The sequence below is a fragment of the Gadus macrocephalus genome, chromosome 8 (genome assembly GCF_031168955.1).
Source record: "Gadus macrocephalus chromosome 8, ASM3116895v1".
Lineage (NCBI taxonomy): Eukaryota > Metazoa > Chordata > Actinopteri > Gadiformes > Gadidae > Gadus > Gadus macrocephalus.
The window spans coordinates 5,491,915-5,513,269 of NC_082389.1; the positions used below are offsets into that span (position 1 = coordinate 5,491,915).

At 49.4% G+C, this 21,355-nt stretch overlaps 1 protein-coding gene across 7 annotated transcripts; it reads left to right on the top strand.

The window, feature by feature from the left end:
* Positions 1-469: 469 nt before the first annotated feature.
* Positions 470-21,217, top strand: eif4g1a (eukaryotic translation initiation factor 4 gamma, 1a). Of its 7 annotated transcripts, none has more exons than XM_060058294.1 (33): positions 470-909; positions 2,753-2,879; positions 3,797-3,883; positions 4,099-4,131; positions 5,324-5,344; positions 5,692-5,871; positions 6,316-6,415; positions 6,836-6,946; positions 7,792-7,943; positions 8,200-8,292; positions 9,222-9,282; positions 9,648-10,982; positions 11,073-11,158; positions 11,353-11,545; positions 11,724-11,857; positions 12,025-12,159; positions 12,315-12,710; positions 12,800-12,946; positions 13,061-13,297; positions 13,424-13,528; positions 13,750-14,073; positions 14,189-14,303; positions 14,403-14,499; positions 14,607-14,848; positions 15,197-15,321; positions 15,444-15,616; positions 15,736-15,861; positions 16,423-16,504; positions 16,677-16,775; positions 16,863-17,000; positions 17,324-17,405; positions 17,497-17,637; positions 19,706-21,217. In XM_060058294.1, the coding sequence occupies exons 2-33, from the start codon at positions 2,805-2,807 to the stop codon at positions 19,885-19,887; spliced, it is 5,607 nt and encodes a 1,868-aa protein (XP_059914277.1). In that variant the 5' UTR covers positions 470-909; positions 2,753-2,804; the 3' UTR covers positions 19,888-21,217. The 7 variants fall into 7 exon arrangements, with proteins under 7 accessions (XP_059914277.1, XP_059914281.1, XP_059914279.1 ...); XM_060058295.1 differs by lacking the exon at positions 470-909 and adding an exon at positions 918-1,072; XM_060058298.1 differs by lacking the exon at positions 6,836-6,946.
* The last annotated feature ends 138 nt before the right edge of the window (positions 21,218-21,355 follow it).

A 21,355-nucleotide genomic window follows, 5' to 3' on the forward strand; every position in this document is an offset into this window, starting at 1 on the left:
TGTAGCCTAATTAATCAAGTGTTTATTTTTTTAAATAATGTATCCACTATTCATTTGATAAACGGATTAAAATTGATGTTCCACGTCTACACCACTCTGTGAGTCACTCAGCAACTTTTACAAATATCTATTCGGAATTTATATTTATAGGATATATTTGAAGCCTTATCAACAAGATTAGTAACAGGGTGTTATGTGTATTTTGTATAACCTGGGGATTCAGCATTCCCAGTGAAAATACACGATATGATATCTATCAGGACTCTTGAAAAAGTCTAAATCGAATGTTTCTCGATTTTTCTTTATGCATAATCAATATTTTGTCAAACAATATGTTGTCAATGTGTTTTGGAATTAAGGGTTGGCCTTATTCAGAACTATCAGTTTTATAAATGCCCTATAATTATAATAGTTACACATAAAATAACTATTGTCACATGATAAGGGAAACGTCATATTTTTTCCCGGAAGTGCCCATGCGACTTGCTTGGCGCACCGGCTCACTCGACAAGAAACAACGCATTATGGCCTCGCTGTAAGCCCGTGGAAACGTCCGTTCTGTATATACCCAACCGGCAATCCGTCACCATCGGCGCCTTGATCATGGACCTCCAGTCCAGAGGCTTTGTCCAGGGGTATCGAAGTGACCAATAGTACTCCTGAAGTCCTATATTATTTGATTTTGTGTACTGTCACTTTTGCACGTTCCGGGGATTTAAATAGCAAGTGACAGCGGTAGCGCCATCCCCATCTGCCGGCTAGCTACCTAGCTTGCTAAATCACAAGTTTAAGAAGGGCGTCCTCTTTTTCAAGGAAAGGGGTAAAGGAAAACACCCCATTGCTTTTAACGGGAAGATAGTGCACCGTTGACCGGTTCCCCCCTTCGAACCACTAAAGCATAAATTCCTGGTAAGACGACTTAATATGTGTTAGCATTGCTAGCTGCCCGGCACATTCCGGCGGTGCTGCGTTCTTGTCAAAGGCAAACACTTGCTTGCTAGCTAGCTAGCTAGCTAATCGAAGAGGGCCCCACCGGCTTACCAGCACCTATCCAATTCTGCATGTATTCGAGGTATATAACTAATCAGTTGAATGCAATGAACATGAAAATGGCAAGGTTGGATGAACAAGTCAATTAGTGATCCGCACTTTGTTAATTCATTCAATGTGTTAGAGTTGTTAGCCTTAACCACGTATCGCTGCCAGGACATGACAGCCGAGGAATCGGGTCTTCATGTCATGTATTAGAACATGCATATCGTTTTCACTCCCGGTGTGTTCGTCCTCCACTTTTCAAATACCATGTCTGTGTTTACAGCTATAGTATCAGTATGGGCGATTGTTACATCATGCCATTGCTTGACGTCGACTCCGCTCCTGGTAAGCGTTGAGTGGGTTTTTTAAGTGACATTGGCATTGCAGGACCCAGGCAAACTACATCCAAATGAAAACGGTAGCTTTCATTTGGATATAGTTTGGCTGGATCCTGTATTAAGCTGACGGGAGACGTTTGCAAAGGTTCCGAACTAGTCTACCACTCCTGACCAATGTCAAGTGGTCGTGGCCGGATTGATAGGCCCCAAGGTGTTGCATCTGCTGTCTGCTGGGGCTCTTAAGAATTACACCATCATACCCCGAGTCACCGAGGCTATAAGTGTTTGTGAACGTTTAACAATCAATCATCCGAGGCAGCCATGTACACACGTAATATTTATAATAAGAAAAAAAAGGTACAAAAAATAGCAAGCTAGCCATGGGTGTCTCATGTTGAGACTTTTGACAAATATGAGAGCTCCACTCATCAAACTAACGTAGCAAAGTCACCCTCAACTCTTGTGTCACGTTGAATAATGTAGCTTTTGTGCTGATGGGGCTGTCATACAGACATTGAGCTACCACCGCTTTGGGAGCCATATGGCAGCTCCTACGCGGAGGCACTGTCAAGAAAAGCATGGTACCGATGGCTTGCTAGCAGGCTAATGCTAATACGCTCGTAATGCGTGACACGTATTCTATGCCCAGTTGTCACGGACGCCTTTAAGTGCTATCGTTTGATTTTCATTTGTGTTGACATTTTCTCGAAGCTTAAAACCGATGTGTCAATTGTGTATCACGCATATATTCTGTATATTTGAGCAGTAAATGCATGGGATTAACTTCCATCTGTGGCTAGCATTAGCATGGGCCTTTGGAAACAGTAAATGAACTTTGACCCAGGACATCCATTTTCCTTTAAAACGCCACTTAAACATGTTTATTCCAACTTGGCTTTAGTTATTAATGAAATGTAATGTTTCATACGATTTGTTAGTTTCTGAATATGGTCTCGATGTTTGATGAGCCTCAATTCTAAGTTCACCTTTGTACATTTTTTATTATATATATATATATGGATGGTGAAAAATAACTTTTAGCATTGCTGTAATGTTCTATATGCCCTAATGTTCTATATGCCCTAACACTGGGACTCATGCAATTTGGGAAGTAAGCGAGTGGAATTTTTTTCGTTATTTTTGAATGGTGGATTAGGTGTGCATGGTGATGGTATCCCTCTTGTCAAAGGAGGACCCATCAACCACACCCTCATTACTTAGTCAGTTGTGTAGTCTCTTGAAAAGCTGTGTATCTACGACTGCGTCTCCCTGTCGTCCATAATTGTAACCCAACTAATTGTAAAGGCAAATTCATCCAAGCCACCAATTATATTTTAACAAGGTTTAACAATGTTACTTATGTTTTGGCTACTTTCTAGGTACTCTGCGAAGACAGAGCAAGCCTGATGCAGACCCACAAAAGCACATGAAATGAATAAACCACCGCAGCCTATAACAGGACCCGTGTCTGTCCCCCACCCTGCCCCCTCCCCTGGACTCACACAGGTAAGCATAGAAATTGTAATTTTTGTTGACATATGAATGGAAACTTGTGGTCTTCTAGGGATGCAAGAAATACCATTAACTGACTCGTAAACAGTGCAGATATTAATGATGATTCGTTCTTGAAAGTAATAAAATCAAATGGCCGCAAATAAGAAATATATTATTTTAGTGGCGAAACCAATCTGCTTCAATGTACACATTCAAAAGTCTGTAAACCTGAATTTTACAGTTTATATGCGTTACACACACACCGGAGCTCCATTGGCAAGGCAGTTCTACTGTTGTAGTGCTTTCGAAACATGAGACATATCTGGTTTGATAAGATTTAGTGAGGCTATTGTTAAGGGCTGGGTTTTGCTAAATTGTGTAGAAATTCTAACCAAAGATATAGAGAGGAATGTTGCTGCACGACCGCTCTGCTTGGAAGCCCCATCTTCTTGGCAGTTATACATAACCAGACAAACAGCACTCATAAACTCCCTGCGTTAGATCGCTGTAACTCGGAGCCTGAATATCTGTTGAATATTCAACACGTGATTATTTGTATAGACCACCAGAGTAACGCTATGCTGCTATACATTTCAAGTTCAGTTTAGATTTTTTGGACGTTCCTTGTGAACAAGGAGCAACTCCACCTACCCGGGCCAACCGGTAAACATTGGCAACCTACCCTGTTTTAGTCTCCACGGCAATATGCGACAGTAAAGGCTTTATTTTTGACTATTTAATTATGTCACCTCAACATAATAAAGAATGTATTCAAAAGATGTAGGCAAAAGTATTACAAAAAACATGATTGGACTACACTTTCGTTGTAATTGTCATGGTTTGCTTGGCGAGTGCTCTTTTACTCAAGCACACGTCTGCCCCCCGTCTGCTAACATCAGTTCCTCCCCGATCTGTTCAAACCCAACCAGGCTGGCTATGCCCCTGGACAGCCCCCTTCTCTCGTTTTTGCCAACCCGCCACTTCCACAAATGAACCCTGCTCCGCAACCAAGACAGGTATGGTCATTTGTGTTACTTTTATGATCAGTACTTGCCTCTGGCATGGTGTCCCCAAATCACTTTATCCCATTTCTTGACTTTCACATGGACTTCTGAACGGGTTGCATTTTGCTGTAATGCTTTGGGTTGGAACTCTATCTGTGCCAGTTTTTCTCTACCTTTTCCTCTGTGTCGATCTTTACTTCTTGATTCCCTTTTTGCTGTCCTCCCAGTTTGCGGCAGGGCCCCGTGCTTTACACCAACAGGTACTAACACTGTGTGTGTGTGTGTGTGTGTGTGTTTGTGTGTGTGTAAAATATTTCTCCGGAATGTTACAACCAATTAGTTATTTTATCTGATTATCACTGCCACCAAGTGCAAGTGTTTTGAGTTTAAATAACTTGTATATCAGGGTTCGATTTAGTCAGATATATTTTAAACTTGCAAATGCCACTCGGCTGTTTCCCGCAATCCCCCTTTTGCGCTATTAGGTCCCAATTAATTCTCATGTCCAAATTGTGTGTGTGTGTAAATGTATTATTAATGCCTTCATAGTAAATGGCTCACTTATGTTTATAAATGAAGTATATTAATAAGTCTGAGGACTACGGCCTTATGGCGCATTTCCACCGGAGGGTTAGGTTCGGTTCGCCTCAGTCCGGTAGGGAGGGGGCGGTATAGCCAAGCTCAGTTCCGAGGTCGCGTTTCCACCGCTGGCGGTACCCCTATGGTAGGCCGGATGTCGATCGCCGCCGCGGCTACGTAAACCAGCTCCCTCTGCACGTCTTCCTACCCAAGAGTGCAGAGGAACGTCTCCACCTCCTTGTTCGCCCAAGTTAAAGTTCTGCGCGACATGTCCATTGTCCAGAATAATAACTTGCGGGTATGCCTACTGTCGTTTGTTTTTTCCCCATGTCGCCCGGAAGTGATTATTATGTCGACCAATCAGCGGAGGGCGTGTGGAGCTCGAACTTGCCGGTACCCTAACGGCGGAGTACTGCGAGAAGAGTCCGGCTCAGTCCGAGTCAAACGCGATCCGTGCTGCACCTTTTGTGAACCGCACCCTCCGGTGGAAACGCGCCATTATACTCTCTGGTTTAGGCACCTCAGAGCCTTAACGCTCAGTTATGGATCCACGTCGACACAACGCAAGGGGGTTTACGGACGCAATACGTCCTTGCAAACCCACCTTGTGTCCACCACAAGGGACTGACGTGCGCCTCCCAATTTTTTTTTTTACATTGAGTCGAGGCGACTCAGCAGAGAGGGCGCTGATTGGTCCGCTCACCAAAACCCGACGCAGAACCAAAACAGGTTCACCACTGCATGGTCGTTGCGTCGACGTCGAACCACAACTTAGCCTTTACGTTCTGCCTTCCGCGTGCTATTTTCCTCGTTTTCACCATATCTCACCTCACACCCTCTTGCTTCTCTTGCTCATATATTGTGCGGCTGAAGGGGGGATACAGAGCACTACAGGTAACTGCTTTTCTCTTTCTCCTGTCCCCACGACCCCCCCCCCCCCCCCCCCCCCCCTGTTACGTATAACCAGCCTGGGTAGAGTTGGGAGGAATGAAATTCAATACATTCTAGACTTGGTGAAACCCGAGCACTGCTCACGTCGGCAGTTGCGCCAGGGGCTGTGCTTTCAGCTCTGGGCTGAGCGAGCGAGTGTCTGCCACCACACACGCACATCAACCCACGTTACTTAACATGCCCAAGTGTTGTTACCACGTAGGCTGCTTACAATGTGAACTGCAAACGCGCTGCGCCCGCTCCCTATATGTGTTCATTGTGGCTCCCCCGCTCCCCTCTGTGTCCGCCAGCCTTATTATCCAAACCGGCCGACGATGCCCACCAGTGCCCCCAGGGTGCAGACCAGCAGTGGCCCGCGACCTGTGGGACCCACTCATGTTTACCCTGCCGGCTCACAGATGATGATGATTCCCCAGCAGCAGATCTCCTTTCCCGGCTCCCCGCAGGGCTATTTCATCCCCCCTGGCCAGGTTGGTTCTCACGTGGAATCCCCTCACCCTGTGACAGACATAGGGTCGTGCGATTATTCAAATATTATCGCGATTTCGATTTTTTTTTCAGTGAAATGAGCACCAAGCTAATATAATCGAGTTGGAATAGATTACATTTTATATTTGATTAAGGGGACATTTCAAAGTTCTCAGTTACAAAGTGTGTTTTTGGAGAGAAATTATGAATAAATGCATTTCAATTTTTTTTTCATAATCGATCGGCCCTAGACAGATGTGTAACATGTACCGTAGATGGTTTCACCACTGCGACGCAATCAGACGATGCATGTTTCTGACAAATTCTCGATTTTGTATGGAAAGTGTTCTTAAACGGAAATGGAAGTGTTGGATCTGTGGAGGGACGATATGAGCCTTACCATCTCTGGGATCCTCTGACGTTGGCGTTCCCATGTCTTTTTGCAGTATCGTCCTCAATACATGGCTCCCACCCAACAGTACCCTGTGACAGCCGGCACTGCAGGCTTCTTCCCTGGGACTAGCCCTGCCGAATACCCTGGTTTTGGTAAGAAATCTCTGCTCTTGACAAACGCCTGCCAAGCACAACCACAGCCCTGAAAACAGCCCCCCCCCCCCCCAGGTGCTCAATGCAGTTGAATACACCTGTTTCTGGCCGAGATATGGTTGCATCGAAGGTGTGGTGGCTTTGCCTGGCAGGCTTGTGTATGTCATGCCTCTGGTTGGTTGTACTGAGGTCTGGCTTGACTTTTTTTGCTTCTCAGTCTGTGTTCTCTCACTCTGCAGTCTCGCCGAGTCACAGCCGTAACACCCTGCTTCCTCTGGTTTTCCTCTCATTAACTCATTCTGCATCTGTCTCTTCCTGCCCTCCCTCCTCCTCCTCCTCCTCCTCCTCCTCTCTCTCTCTCTCTCGCCTCCCTTCTCCCGCCCCTTGCACCCTTTGCTCCCCTCTGCCACGTTGGTTCAGAACCCTCTCATGCTGCGCGGGAGAGGCGGGGCGGTGGGGGGAGAGGTGGCGGGCGTGAGAACGGTCGTCTCTCTCTCCATGGCACTGCTCTCGCCCCCCAGCGCTACCCCGGTGAGTAGTGCCGTGTGTGTGTGTGTGTGTGTGTGTGTGTGTGTGTGTGTGTGTGTGTGTGTGTGTGTGTGTGTGTGTGTGTGTGTGTGTGTGTGTGTGTGTGTGTGTGTGTGTGTGTGTGTGTGTGTGTGTGTGTGTGTGTGTGTGTGTGTGTAATTGTGCTTTGGGTCAGCTTGCTTCAGTTGCAAAAAAGTTCCCGTTGCGGCGCCGGCCTTTCGATGGCACCTTTTGACCGATGCCCGGGGAATTTGGTCTATTGATTTGGGTTTGCCTGCGGATACGTTGCGTTTGTAGTAGGGCTGGGCAGGGATTGGATGATTTAATACTGATTGATTTTTTTCTTTGTAGAGTCCTTTCTATTCTGAGCGTCTGTTTTGATATAGCTGTATTTTTAGGGTTTAATCCGTACATAGCAGAACATAAAATATTTGAATTTAACCGCTGTTGGATTTCATCAGCAGTTTGGTTCTTAAAAAGTGTAAATAAGTGTCCAAATAATGTCCAGCCCTACTTTGTAGGCCTTTTGCAGGCTTATAACTCGTCCTTTTCTAGTCATCGAGTGTCCTCATTTCCAGCCTTTGGGCCGATGGTAATTTTGTGACTGCCATCTTATTTTATTTGGTGCAAGATTGGCAGTTTCCCAACAAATAAGAGGTTCAGAAAAACTGCCATTATGGAAAAGCACTGCCGATAACCTGATCATCATCAGTAAATGATCATAAAAGGACTGTAGATATGACCTTTTGAAAGACATTTGGCCATTATTTAAACTTTTATGTATGGATTATTTTGAGGTTCAAAATCAGAGAGACATGGCAGTATTTTTTTTGCTCTTCACCTTTCAGCTGGAGCGTACTATCCAGCGCAGCCTCAGTTCACTCAGAGTGTCCAGCCTGCGCCGGTCATAATCAGTCCCGCCCAGCAACCGCAACAAGCCCCGCCTCCTCAGCAACCTCCAGCCCAGCCACAAGGCCCGCCTAAGAGGGAACGTATACCGGTAGGTCATCACAACGAAAAGGGGAGCGGATGTGGCCTCCCGGCTGAGGTCAAAACGATCGAATGGACTGAACCCTTTGTCCCTCTCAATGTGGAACTTTCTCTTTTGCCTCAAAAAAGCCATTCACATTGAGTTTGTCTATCGAACCAGTAGGCTGGCAGTGAAAGGAGAGCTGCGTAGTTTCGCATTGGTCTACAGTGGATAGGTGTTCAGTCCAAGTCCTACCTTTTTATATTTTGCTCTTTCCTCTCCTCAGATCAGAATACGAGACCCTAACCAGGGTGGGAAGGACATCACGGAAGAGATCATGTCAGGTGGAAGGGCCACTTCCACACCAACGCCACCACAGGTAGGGTTGGATACGTATATAAGAGGGCACGATCGGTGGGGTTTGAAACATTCTTCATGTCACATTTACATTTTAGGGCTTTCTTCATCTCACATTTACATTTTGGGACGTTAGCAGACTCTTTAATCCAAAGGGATTTAGAATAAGTACATTTGTCAGAAGAAAAACGATATTGCTTTATTGATACTGTCTGTGAAGTAAAGATATTCATAGACAAGTTAAGTATTTACAATTGTTTGGTTAACCTATTCCCCGTACACAACAAGATGGCTAGGAAAGGATGCTACACAATGTAAAGTACTATTTTTAAGTGCCATAATTTAAGCACTTATTGTATATTTTAAGTATCATGTTCAGTTGTTGTATGTGCCAGACTGGTTGCTGTCACATGTCATCCTAATCCAGTGTGCTGGAACATGGATGTGTCAATTGGAAATAAGTTATTTAAACAGAAATTCTGGGTGTTTACTGTGCAAAAGTCTTCAGCACTGTCATGTTATCTACCATGTAGCAGTCAGATTTAAAGTGGATGCCTCAGATTATGTTATCCCTGCCTATAAGTATTATCATGCCCTCAGTCCCGACGATGGTTGAAATAGTTGTTTCAGAATTCACTGGTGTACTAATATCACACCGATGTAAAGAAAGCTCTGTATTTTGTAATGTATCTCCCACCCTTCCATAACGTCCCCCATTTCATTTCAACTATCACAGAATTGTGTAGTGTGTTGGAGCGTCTTCATAACTGTAGGAAGGGGAAGTAAAGGAGTTTGGTGTGAAACAAACAAGTCAGATGGTTCATGTGTAGGAAGACCATTTTTATTATGATTGATTTGTACTAAAGTCATGCATGCCATTTTTATGGTTCCTCTAGAATGCATTTCCTTTGCTAGCATTATTTTGCTGAATATGTATCCCTTTATTTTCAGGCCTCATCAGATAGTCCTGTCCTGAATGGTGACGTTACACAGACTATTGTTTCAGGAACTGGTGAGTCACTCGGTATTTTGCAACCATTTGAATATGCATTAAAAGCTTGTATGCTTTAAATTGTATATCGTTAGTAATATTTTTGTAATATTTTAATTTATTAAAATAATATTTTAAGGTTAATCTTGTATTTAGGGTCAGAAATGCATAATCATATAGATGACTGTATAAAAGACCCTCTGATAGGCTTAACTCAACTCCTAACTTAACTCTCTGAGAGTTAAGTTAGGAGTTAAGTTAACTCTCATAGAGAGTTAAGTTAGATTTGGCCAAAATTTGACGCAATTATGCTATGTGTCTAACGATGTGTTAAAAATACCCCTCCCCCCTCCAATTTGGTCCCCTGTGTTATGTCTCCCGTCCAGATGAAAGTACGGAATCTGCTGCCAGCGTTGAAACTCCACCTCCAGCCTCCGCCAGCCCCGTCCCAGAGGTCCCACTGGAGACGGTGACCCCGGAGCTAGTGCCGGCTGAACCCCTCACGAAGCCGGCGGTGGCCGCCGCAGTCGAGGCCGCCCCTCCATTGATAGAGGAGCAAAAGCAGCAGCAGCCCCCCGCTCCCGCTGTGCTGCCTCCACCATCCCCCCCGCCGGCTGCAGAACCCGAGCCAGAGGCCGAGGTCAGCGACACGGTCGACGCCCCTGTTCCCCCGCCGGCCGCGTCGGCAGCCAAACGCGGAGGGGCCAGCCCCGTCGCTCCGCCCGCCGCCGAGAGGACGCCGGAGAAGAAGGAGGAGAAACCTGAGGTGGCGAAGAAGTCTGAACCGGAGAAGTCGACCGTTGCCAAGCTGAAGAAGGAGCCCGCTGCTGGGCCCCCGGCGCCGGTGACCCCTTCCAGCGCGACCGCCGTCGAGGCTGCGGTCGTCCCCCCGGTGAAGGCCTCGAGCGCTCCCCCGGTGAAGGCCTCGAGCGCTCCCCCGGTGAAGGCCGCGGTCGTCCCCCCGGTGAAGGCCTCGAGCGCCCCCCCGGTGAAGGCCTCGAGCGCCCCCCCGATGAAGGCCGCGGTCCCCCCCCCGGTGAAGGCCGCGGTCGTCCCCCCGGTGAAGGCAGCGGTGGTCGTCCCCCCGGTGAAGGCAGCGGTGGTCGTCCCCCCGGTGAAGGCAGCGGTGGTCGTCCCCCCGGTGAAGGCAGCGGTGGTCGTCCCCCCGGTGAAGGCAGCGGTGGTCGTCCCCCCGGTGAAGGCTGCGGTGGTCGTCCCCCCGGTGAAAGCTGCGGTCGTCCCCCCGGTGGAGGCTGCGGTCCCCCCCCCGGTGAAGGCTGCGGTCCCCCCCCCGGTGAAGGCTGCGGTGGTCGTCCCCCCGGTGGAGGCTGCGGTGGTCCCCCCGGTGAAGGCTGCGGTCATCCCCCCCCCCGAGGTGAAGGCTGCGGTCATCCCCCCGGTGAAGGCTGCGAAAGCTGCCCCCGAGCCTGCGTTGGAGCCCCAGGCCTCTACGGAGGAGGCCGCGGCCCCCCCCAGCGAGCTGCCCGCCGCCCAAGCGGAGACGCCTCTCTCCAACGGCCTGGCTCAGGGAGCCGACGAGGCCTCCGAGGACCTGACTCCCGAAGTCGCCAAGCCTGTGAGCTGTCAGCCTCCGGAAGCCTCTGTGGCAGACCCTGCCCAGGAGAAAGAGGCGGAGGAGGAGGAGGAGGTGGAGGAGTTGACGACGGAACTGACAGAGGAAGCCTCTGCCGCTCTCCCCGCCAAGGATTCTACTATGCAAGGTACGGCTGGGCCAGAGTTTGCAGACTTTAGTTCTGAAGTAGTCATCTATACGTCCTAGTTTTAACGAAATCCTCCATCCTGTTTTGAAGCCGCCATGTCTGTGCCAAAGAAGAAGAGAAACATGAAGGAGCTAAACAAAAAGGCCACTGGAGACCTCCTGGATGCCTTCAAAGAGGTGCGTTTCTGTTTGCACCTTCATGAGCCCTGATTCGGAGTAATGAACAGTATCCTGTTGGGTATCCACTACTCTGTTGCGTACTTATAACGGCTAATTCTCAAGAGGTCTACAATCTACATTATCCATACAATGAAATAGAGGGAAATTACCACTTTGACATTTTTAACTCCGATATCCCTTTCTACCCTCAGGAACAGGCGGCCACACCGGTCCCTGAGCCCTCACCAGTTCAGGCTGAGCCAGCCGCGGCTGCCCCTGCTGCTGCTGAGAAGCCTGCGTCAGAGGCTGTTGATGAGACCTGGGAGGAGAAGGAGGACAAGCAGAACCCAAAGCCAGTTGTGCCCAAAACTGAGCCAGCTGAGCAGAAGTACCAGTACAAAGAAGGTGTGTGTGTGTGTGTGTGTGTGTGTGTGTGTGTGTGTGTGTGTGTGTGTGTGTGTGTGTGTGTGTGTGTGTGTGTGTGTGTGTGTGTGTGTGTGTGTGTGTGTGTGTGTGTGTGTGTGTCCGTCCTTTAGGTCTTCAATTTTAATCTAACTTTGATACACCTGGCTCATCTTTGCAGAGAACTGGAAGCCCATCAACCCAGAGGACAAGAAGCAGTACGACAGGGTCTTCCTTCTGGGCTGCCAGTTCATCACTGCCAGCATGCACAAACCTGAAGGTCTGCCGCTCATCAACGAAGTGATCCTGGACAAGGTAGCGTCACATTTCCCCTCCAAGGCAACGCAACCTATTGCATCATAAAATGTACAGAGAAGGGGAAATGGCTTTCAGGGACGCCACTAATCCCGAATGTAATCGCCGAATGTGTTCATCTTGTCCGGTTGATTGGTTTGTGGAGCTAATGGTTTGCATTATTGTAGGCCAATGCGACACCAATGCGCCCTGCAGACCCGGCCCGCGTGATGAACGTTGGACCCGACTTTACCCCCTCATACCTGGGTAACCTTGGCAGTAGGCAGTCGACGGGAGGACCGGGACCCGGACCACGAGGCCCGGTAAGAGGGGAGGGAGGCCCGATCTGGGAGGGATGTTCACGTCTCAACAAGCCAATAGTTCAACTTAAATTTCCATCAAGTTCCTTCAATTATTTTAAGGAGTACTTTTACAGCCATGTCTGACTCTGTCATCCACAATCCATCCCCCCCCCCAGCCTCCCGGCCCGCGCCGCTCCCAGCAGGGCCAGCGGAAGGAGCCCAGGAAGATCATCATCACCAGCATGTCTCTGAACAACGAGGTGCAGCTCAACAAGGCGGAGAAGGCCTGGAAGCCCGGCGTGAAGAAGGCCGTCGGCGGCCGCGGCGCGGAGGAGGGCGCGGAGGAGGACGACCCCGAGGAGGTCAAGACCCAGGAGCTGTTCAAGCGCGTGCGCAGCGTGCTCAACAAGCTGACGCCGCAGATGTTCCAGGCGCTGATGAAGCAGGTGACGGACATGTCCATCGACACGGAGGCCAGGCTGAAGGGTGTCATCGACCTCATCTTCGAGAAGGCCATCTCGGAGCCCAACTTCTCGGTGGCCTACGCCAACATGTGCCGGTGCCTTATGGGGGTGAGTCCTGCGCCTTCAAGTTCTTTGCATTTGTTTAATGCGCGCGAGTTCCCTTCAGTAGGTTAACGTGGCGTTCTTGTTGTCCTCAGCTGAAAGTCCCCACCACAGATAATCCAGAGGCCACTGTCAACTTCAGAAAGCTCCTGCTCAACCGCTGCCAAAAAGAGTTTGAAAAGGACCAAGACGACGACGTTATCTTTGAGAAGAAGCAGAAGGAGTTGGAGGCATCTAAAGACGTAAGGAAACCCCAACGTCTGTCTCACTTGCAGGACAGTCTTTTGACCATGGCCCTGTGTTCGTAGTCCGTACCCGTTTATTCCTCACTCATCTAAGTATGACCCTTTCTCCAGGACGAAGAGCGTGACCGCCTGAAGGTGGAGCTGCAGGCTTCCAAAGACAAGGCTCGCCGTCGGTCACTGGGCAACATCAAGTTCATCGGTGAGCTGTTCAAGCTGAAGATGCTCACCGAGGCCATCATGCACGACTGTGTCGTGAAGCTGCTGAAGAATCACGACGAAGAGTCTCTGGAGTGCCTCTGCAGGCTTCTCGCCACCATCGGCAAAGACCTGGACTTTGAGAAGGCCAAGGTAACATGCAATCCACTCGCCTCCCATCTGTATGGCCAGACCCGCTGGTCGTCTGATGGTCGAGTGAAGCACACGGGCACAGTTTCTGGCTGTTGTCCAGCCGTTGACGTCTATTTGTCCCCCTAGCCCCGCATGGAGCAGTACTTCGCCCAGTTGGACAAAATCATCAAGGAGCGAAAGACCTCCTCCAGAATCCGCTTCATGCTGCTGGATGTCATTGACCTCCGAAGGGTATTGACACTTTTCTTTCCATGCTTTTAGTAGCGATAGTAGCCTTAATTGTCACGGTGCGATTTCATTGACTCGTTGTACAATGTACAAACCACCATTTTTGTTAAAGTAGCCCTTCAGGGTCGCGTGACTTCATTGGAACTCGAGTGGGTCGTGTTTCAATTGAGGGCCCTCAGAACGCGGGCCGCTAATAACCGTTCAATCTATCTTCCCGGGTGCAGTGCAAGTGGGTGCCTCGCAGAGGGGAGCAGGGCCCCAAGACCATCGAGCAGATCCACAAGGATGCTGAGGCAGAAGAGCACAGGGAGCAGATCAAGGTCCAGCAGCAGATGCTTTCCAAGAAGGATGGAGGAGGAGGAGGAGGCGGCGGTGGTGGAGGCCGGATGGGAGGCGGTGGCGGCGGCGGCAATATGGGAGGCCGAGGACACCATGCACAGGGAGGCGGCCGTGGGAGTCAGGTCCAGGACGAGGGCTGGAACACGGTGCCCATCTCCAAGGGCAACAGACCCATCGACACGACCCGCTTCAGCAAGATCATCAACAAGGTGCGTTTGCTACCCCTGACCGTCGGAGGTTAAGCTCTACCGACCCAACTCGCCTTACTGCCCGGACCGTTACCCGAGCGTTGTGTGACGGGCTCGCTGTACTCGTGTCCTGTAGCCCGGCGCTCAGGACGTTGACGACCAGCGGTTGGCCCCCGGGGGGAGAGGTTTCGGTAACTGGACCAAGGGCAGCAGTGGCGGGACGGGGTCGAAAGCCCCTGGCGCAGAGCAGGGTAAGAACAAAACGCTTATCCCCCTGTCGACACTCGACATGCTTTTAAGAAGGAGACCGTTGTGTTAAGCGGTCTGTGCCGTTCCGTTCCTTTCGACAGAGTCCGGTCGCCCGGCCACCAGCACTGTGAACCGCTTCTCGGCCCTGCAGCAGTCTGGCCCGCCGTCAGGCGACGCCGACCGCAGAGTTCCTCAAAGGTGAGCGCAGTCCTCTTCCGCGCTTTTAATCCCCGAGTCCTGCCTTTGGTCCCCTGTCCCTGTCGTCCTGCGTCGACCACAACCCTGTGTGTTTTTGTGTTCCTCAGGTCGAGCTCAAGCCGCGACCGCGGCGGGGAGAGGGACAGAAACGACCGGGGCTTTGACCGCTTCGAGCGCCGGGAGGGACGCGACGGTGGCGGCCGGCCGACCGTCACCAAGCGCAGCTTCAGCCGCGAGTCGCAGGAGCGCGGCGGCGACGGCCGGGGGCCCACGGAGCCCGTGCGTCGCGTGTCCAGCATGACCGACGACCGGGTCAGGCGGGACCGGGCCGCCAGCAAGGAGCCTGCAGGTAGAGAGCGCGTCCATGGGTCCTGGGTGATGCCCGGTTACAGCCCTGGGATCACGGTGAAAGGTTAACGCAGGGGGGAACATTGTTCAGGTCATGCACAATATATGCTGATAGTTGTTTTTTTCTCTTCTGACAAATGAACTCATTGTAAGTCGCTTTGGATAAAAGCGTCTGCTAAATCCCCTAATTTTAACTATATATAAAAAAGAAATTGAATTGAGTATCGCATTTTGGGGACAGGTTGACAAGGTGTAGTTATTTAATTATCGTTTGGTGTAGCTACCCACAGGCATGGACATTGATGGATGTTTCCCTTTTGTGGTGTTTGGCTTTTCTTTCCTCCCACAGTGAAGCCTGGGCGTGACTCAACCCCTCCCCCCGCCGCCGCCTCCAAACCGGCCTTGAGCGAGGAGGAGATGGATAAGAAGTCCAACGCCATCATCGAGGAGTACATCCACATAAACGACTTGAAGGTACGCGACGCACTCCCGGCTCTTCCTCCCCCACACCTCATCAACCTTATAAAACACCACATGGAGGGGCTAACGTGTTTCTGCATGTTCTCCCCCCCCCCCCCCCCCCACCAAACCTGTAGGAGGCGCTGCAGTGCGTGTCCGAGATGAACAGTGCCTCGCTGCTGTTTGTGTTCGTCCGGAACGGCGTGGAGTCGACGCTGGAGCGCAGCCCCCCGGCCAGGGCCCACCTGGGCCACCTGATGCACCAGCTCATCAAGGCTGGAACACTGCCCCCAGCGCAGTACTACAAAGGGTGGGTGGACTCCCCCGCCGCCGCTGGCCCCCCGCTGCACCTGTGGGAACGGGAGTGAATGAGAAGGCCGGCGCTGCGGGTTTGACCTGATTTTTTTTTCCCCCATGTCTTCGTCCCAGGCTTCAGGAGACCCTGGAGATGGCCGAGGACATGGCCATAGACGTCCCTCACATTTGGCAGTACTTGGCGGAGCAGATCGTCCCGATGCTGCAGGAGGGAGGGATCCCCATGGAGCAGCTCTTCAGGTGTGGCCCCCTTTTCTGGATAATGCGTCGCATTGGTCTCTGCCGCTTCCCTTTGGGGACCGGGAATGGGTAAATGTGTCACATTGGCCCAATGGCTGTGATTTGTCCCAGCCATTATGGAAGGGAATTGGCAGGGAGCTCGCAATACGATGCTGCAACGATTTCTTTGTGCTGATAAAATATGTATATCTATGACGTTGATATTGCACTATTCTAATCCGAATTTTTCTTTGGGCTGTAAGTTTTGTGTGTGTTGTTAAACGTTGACTTTTGGTTCAAAGAAGTTGGTCGAACAGAACATTGTTTATATAAAACTGCTAGAGTAAATGAATAGAGGCTCATCATCTGCAGCGCCCTCTGTAGGACGAAGCCTTTCATTTATTTACACTAGGATATCATTAATGTTTATTAAAGAAAGATAATTGAGTCAGCCAGACTATTTGGGGAGGCGAAGAATTTGGATGTTATGGTTATACCGTTAAAGCAGTAATGAAATTATCATGAAAATGACAATGTAATGAGTTGTATTAACATTGTCAAACATTGTCTTCATGCGTTTAGGGAAATCTCCAAGCCTCTAGTGCCTTTGGGAATGGCCGGCGTTCTGCTGGCACAGATTCTCACTTTGCTCTGCAAAGGAATGGTATGTACTTCCTCATCCTTCACCAACGGCCTCCTAACCCCTGCAGTGTCTTTACCCTAACCAGCGCCCTTTATCTCTAACCATAAACCTTCATTTCTGGAAACTGCCTTCACGACGACGTCCCCGTCCAAACATGAGCCCTCAAATGCCCCCGTATTTGTCTTTCCATCAGACCCACAAAAAGGTCGGGGCCATGTGGAACGAGGCGGGCCTGAACTGGAGCGAGTTCTTGTCCAAGGATGTGGACGTCAACAAGTTTGTCACTGAGCAGGTCAGTGGGACGGGGCAGAAGGTGGCTGTAGGAGCACCGTGAGTGGGCCTCGCTCCTGACGCCGCTGTGTTTTTCCTGCTCGTTCAGCACCTGGAGTTCACGTTGGACACCGAGGGGTCTGAGGGGCCGGAGAAGAAGCCCCTGACCAACGAGGAGATCAGCAAGCAGCTGGAAAGGCTCATCCAGGACAAGGCCGAGAACCAGCGGATCATCGACTGGGTGGAGGTGGGTGGTCTGCCTGATGCAGTCCGTGTTGGGCTGTGTGATTCCGCCGATGGGTCTCTTACGTAAGGTGGACACGACGACGTGTTGGAAAATTGTGTGTGATAATGCAGCCAAGCTCAATGCGTACCACCCCTGATGTGATTAATTCCTCTTACAAATAACAAAGTTATTTGAATGTTTGTTAATTTTGTCTATCGCGTGGTTCTGTTGACTTAATCAGCTGTATTTGACCGTTATCGGAAAACGATTCACACCCTTTGCACGATTGACCAATCAGAATCCCGTATTGAACAAGGTTGTGGTATTTTCCGGTTTGACCCCAGGCTAACTTGGACGCGCAGCAATCCACCGGCAACTCGTTTGTGCGAGCGCTGATGACGTCCGTGTGCCAGTCCGCCATCATTTGTGAGTATCCCCATCGAGGTCGCGCACCTTGACGCGTCTGCTGGCCGTAGGAACGACCCTCTTATCGTTGTTTGTGATGCTGCTCCTCAAGGCGACAACCTCTACAAGGTGGACGGGAAGCAGATCAGCGAGAGGGGAAGCCTGCTGCTGAAGTACCTGAGCGACGAGCCCAAAGAGCTCCAGGCTCTCTACGCCCTGCAGGCCCTCATGGTGCACATGGAGCAGCCTGCAAGTGAGTGGAGCCCGGATGCTTTGAAAGGGACCCGCCACGGTTTGAACCCGGAGCAATGCGCAAGCACCGTGACCCACGCCACCCTCCCTCCCTCCCTCCCTCCCTCCCTCCCTATGGGCGGGAGAGTGGGGTAAATGTGGACGGTAGGGGTGGGAATCTCTTGGCACCTCACGATTCGTTTCCGATTATGAGGTCAACGATTCGATTCTGAAGCGATTATCGATGCATCTCGATGCAACTATTTTTTTTATGTACATTTCCATGCGTGATTTTGGGTTTGCAAAAAATATATTTTTTTAATTCCGATTATTAATTTATCTGCATCGAGACAGAATCGTTCTAGAGAGAATCGCGATGCATCGAAGAATCGATTATTTTTCCCAACCCTAGTGGACGGTACCAAACGTAGGCAAAGTTAGGAGCCGTGAATGGTTGCGTAAGAAGGATGGGGGCAAAAAGGGGATTAGTGTTGCCTAGGTCTGCGTCGTGGGTCTCTGGTGAGGAACCTGGGGATTGACTAATGACAACTCGACATCTGATCTAATAGGACTGATCTGGGGTGAACGTGCTTGAGTCGTTAAAATGAATAATGCAAAATGTTTTTGGGAGGAACATCATTTTTGATTCGAGCCCGCCGCTTTAAGGACACCATCATACCCTCCCCATAACCCGGTTTAGTAGCGGGTCCGCCCTGACCCGGTTTAGTAGCGGGTCCGCCCTGACCCGGTTTAGTAGCGGGTCCGCCCTGACCCGGTTTAGTAGCGGGTCCGCCCTGACCCGGTTTAGTAGCGGGTCCGCCCTGACCCGGTTTAGTAGCGGCTCCGCCCTGACCCGGTTTAGTAGCGGCTCCGCCCTGACCCGGTTTAGTAGCGGGTCCGCCCTGACCCGGTTTAGTAGCGGGTCCGCCCTGACCCGGTTTAGTAGCGGGTCCGCCCTGACCCGGTTTAGTAGCGGGTCCGCCCTGACCCGGTTTAGTAGCGGGTCCGCCCTGACCCGGTTTAGTAGCGGGTCCGCCCTGACCCGGTTTAGTAGCGGCTCCGCCCTGACCCGGTTTAGTAGCGGGTCCTTCCTAACCCGGTTTAGTAGCGGGTCCGCCCTGACCCGGTATAGGGCCCTATGAATTCCGCGATAACAAAAATGCGGACGGAATCACGGAATCGGACAATAAAAACGTAATCTATTGATATATATATATTTTTTTTTTTATTAAGCAGGAAAGTATTAAAAGTAACAAAGTTACAATTTAAAACGGGCCTGTCTTAGTAAAATAACTGATTTCCAGCAGGTTCCTGTTCTTCAGCACATATAACATGTAACGGGGACAAGGCACATCACACGTCACATTTACAATATGCAGCGGAATGCAGCGGAATTTGCCATTATTTTGGTGAAATTCAGTTTCGAGGGAAAAGGGAAACAACACAGGTGACATTAACGTCACTGAATGTTTAGCAGTCACTCCCACAACAATGTTAAAAATAAATCCCCGGCCCACCACGCAAACAATAGGTCCCGCTCCTAACAAGAAGCCGTTGAAGCGCCAGTAATTCGGTTCTAACCTCAAATTCAGTGCCGAACAATATCCAAAACACTTCTATCACTCAGGTGATCAGCTGTTTTGTAGAATATGTCAACATACTATCGATTGGAAACGCAAAGATACGTGCGATGACCACTTGAAGTCCAAAATCCATATAAAAAACGAAAGCCGTAGCCAGGGCACGCCCCTTCAAACAACAATTTGAGTTTATAAAAAAAGGGTTTATAAGCACTTTAATATTTATGTCATGTTTTTATTTGAAGCACTAAAAACAGAGCAATGTTGTGATGTTTTAATAAATGTAGTCTTCTATCAGATTAAATTGTATTCGTTCGCACTTATTTGACACTCGTTCTGATGATTTTAATAGCTTTAAGTGTAAAACGGAATTCATCAAAATTAAAACGGAAAAAACGGAATTTAAAAAAAAAAACTGAATTTGGAAAAAAAAACAACGGATTTCATAGGGCCCTACCGGTATAGTAACAGTTCCACCCTAACCCCGCCCTGTGCTCTGCGTGTCCACAGACCTGCTGCGGATGTTCTTCGACAACCTGTACGACGAGGACGTCATCAAAGAGGAGACCTTCTACAAGTGGGAGTCCAGCAAGGACCCCGCAGAGCAGACCGGCAAGGGTGTGGCGCTCAAGTCTGTCACCACCTTCTTCACCTGGCTCCGTGAGGCAGAGGAGGAGTCCGACAAAGAATAATGACCCGCCTCCACCCCCCCCCCCCCCCCTCCTGTCTTTGGCAGGGGGCGTGGGGGGGGGGGGGGTCGCTGGGAACCCGGTTACAGACTACACGGCCTACACAGGCGGACTTAATCAATCCTCAATGAGGATATCTTTTTTTTTTTTTTTTCTTCGTGAGGGGGAGGACTGGTAAAAAAAAAAGAAAAAACAATCAACTGTCTTTCCCGCTCCTTCTCTCTTGCTTCCCGTTCTCTGTTCACACCTGCTTGTGGCCCCGGCCCTAGAATAACCACATGAGAAACGATGCAGCAGGATTGCTTGTTAAATTATGCGTCGAATGGCCTACGTCCGCTGCATAAACATTTTTGACATTTGAGAAAGACACGTACAAACCAACACGCTGCTCTTTTTATGGTTCTGGGGAAACGCTTTTCCTCATCGTGTGATCCAAGTGGTGACGGCGGGGGTGAATCACTGAGCATGTTGCAGGGGAACTTGGGTGTCATGTGGTAACGTGTGTGGGTGTGTGAGATATCGAAATGAACAGAGCTCTTATGTCTTTTGTCCTTTACTGAAGTGTGCAGCATGATTGAAGTGTGTTTGTATTAATGATGATAAAGTGGGAGATTTCCTAGAAAAAATGTACCTTGCTGACTAACCATAACTCACGTTCATTTTTTTTTTTTGTTTTTATTTAATTTTATAACCACCTCCTCTTTGCTGAGATGGGACCTGTGAAGACAGAATCTAAGGGACTCTGAGCCTGAGACTAGACTATTGACTACTAGGGATGATCTCGATGCTTCCTTTCAAGCCATGCTGTCTCCCACCCCCTTGCAGTCAACCAACCCTATCTGAGACCCGACTAATCTTCCTCAGTACCTAACACGAGCTGGTCTCCCTACACTCAAGTCAGGGAGAACCCTGCAGAGGCATACTTAAACCCCATCCACGTTAAAACTTGAACACATTGAAAGCAGAAATTGACTTGACAAGATATATATATAAAAAGAAAAAGGAAAAAAAAAAAACACAGAAGTGATCCGAAAGCCTTTTCTGCTCTAAGTGGAAACACATTTCAGGAGAGTTCTGTAAATATATGATTTTTTCTGTTATATTTTTCTGAAATATTGAATAAATTGCTAATGATGTAATGCTACGTATCCTTTTCCAGCAAAGATGGCAGTTATCCAGATGCAAAGACGCTTTCGATAATCCATTGATTAGTTGTATTGGGATTTTTGTAAATATGTTTTTGCTTTCTTTATTATTTAAGGAATTCTTTTTGCATCGGTAACTGAAAGATGAGGAAATGGTGCATTGCAAATAAAGGAATTATCAAGTTGCAGAGTTTGTGGAGTGTCCTGTTAACCCTTGATCTATGAGTTCCTTCGTGTCCTTTGCTGAATAATACATTGTCACACAACTGATCAAACACATTTAGGTTTGATCTCACAACTCACTTTCCCTATCATGTCCCAGGGGA

Bases quoted from the DNA above. Each gene is read 5' to 3' on its own strand.
- eif4g1a (XM_060058294.1), top strand. From the start codon at position 2,805: ATGAATAAACCACCGCAGCCTATAACAGGACCCGTGTCTGTCCCCCAC. The intron at 12,947-13,060 runs GTAAGGAAACCC...CCCTTTCTCCAG, and splicing joins AGTTGGAGGCATCTAAAGAC to GACGAAGAGCGTGACCGCCT. The intron at 14,304-14,402 runs GTAAGAACAAAA...TCCTTTCGACAG, and splicing joins AGCCCCTGGCGCAGAGCAGG to AGTCCGGTCGCCCGGCCACC.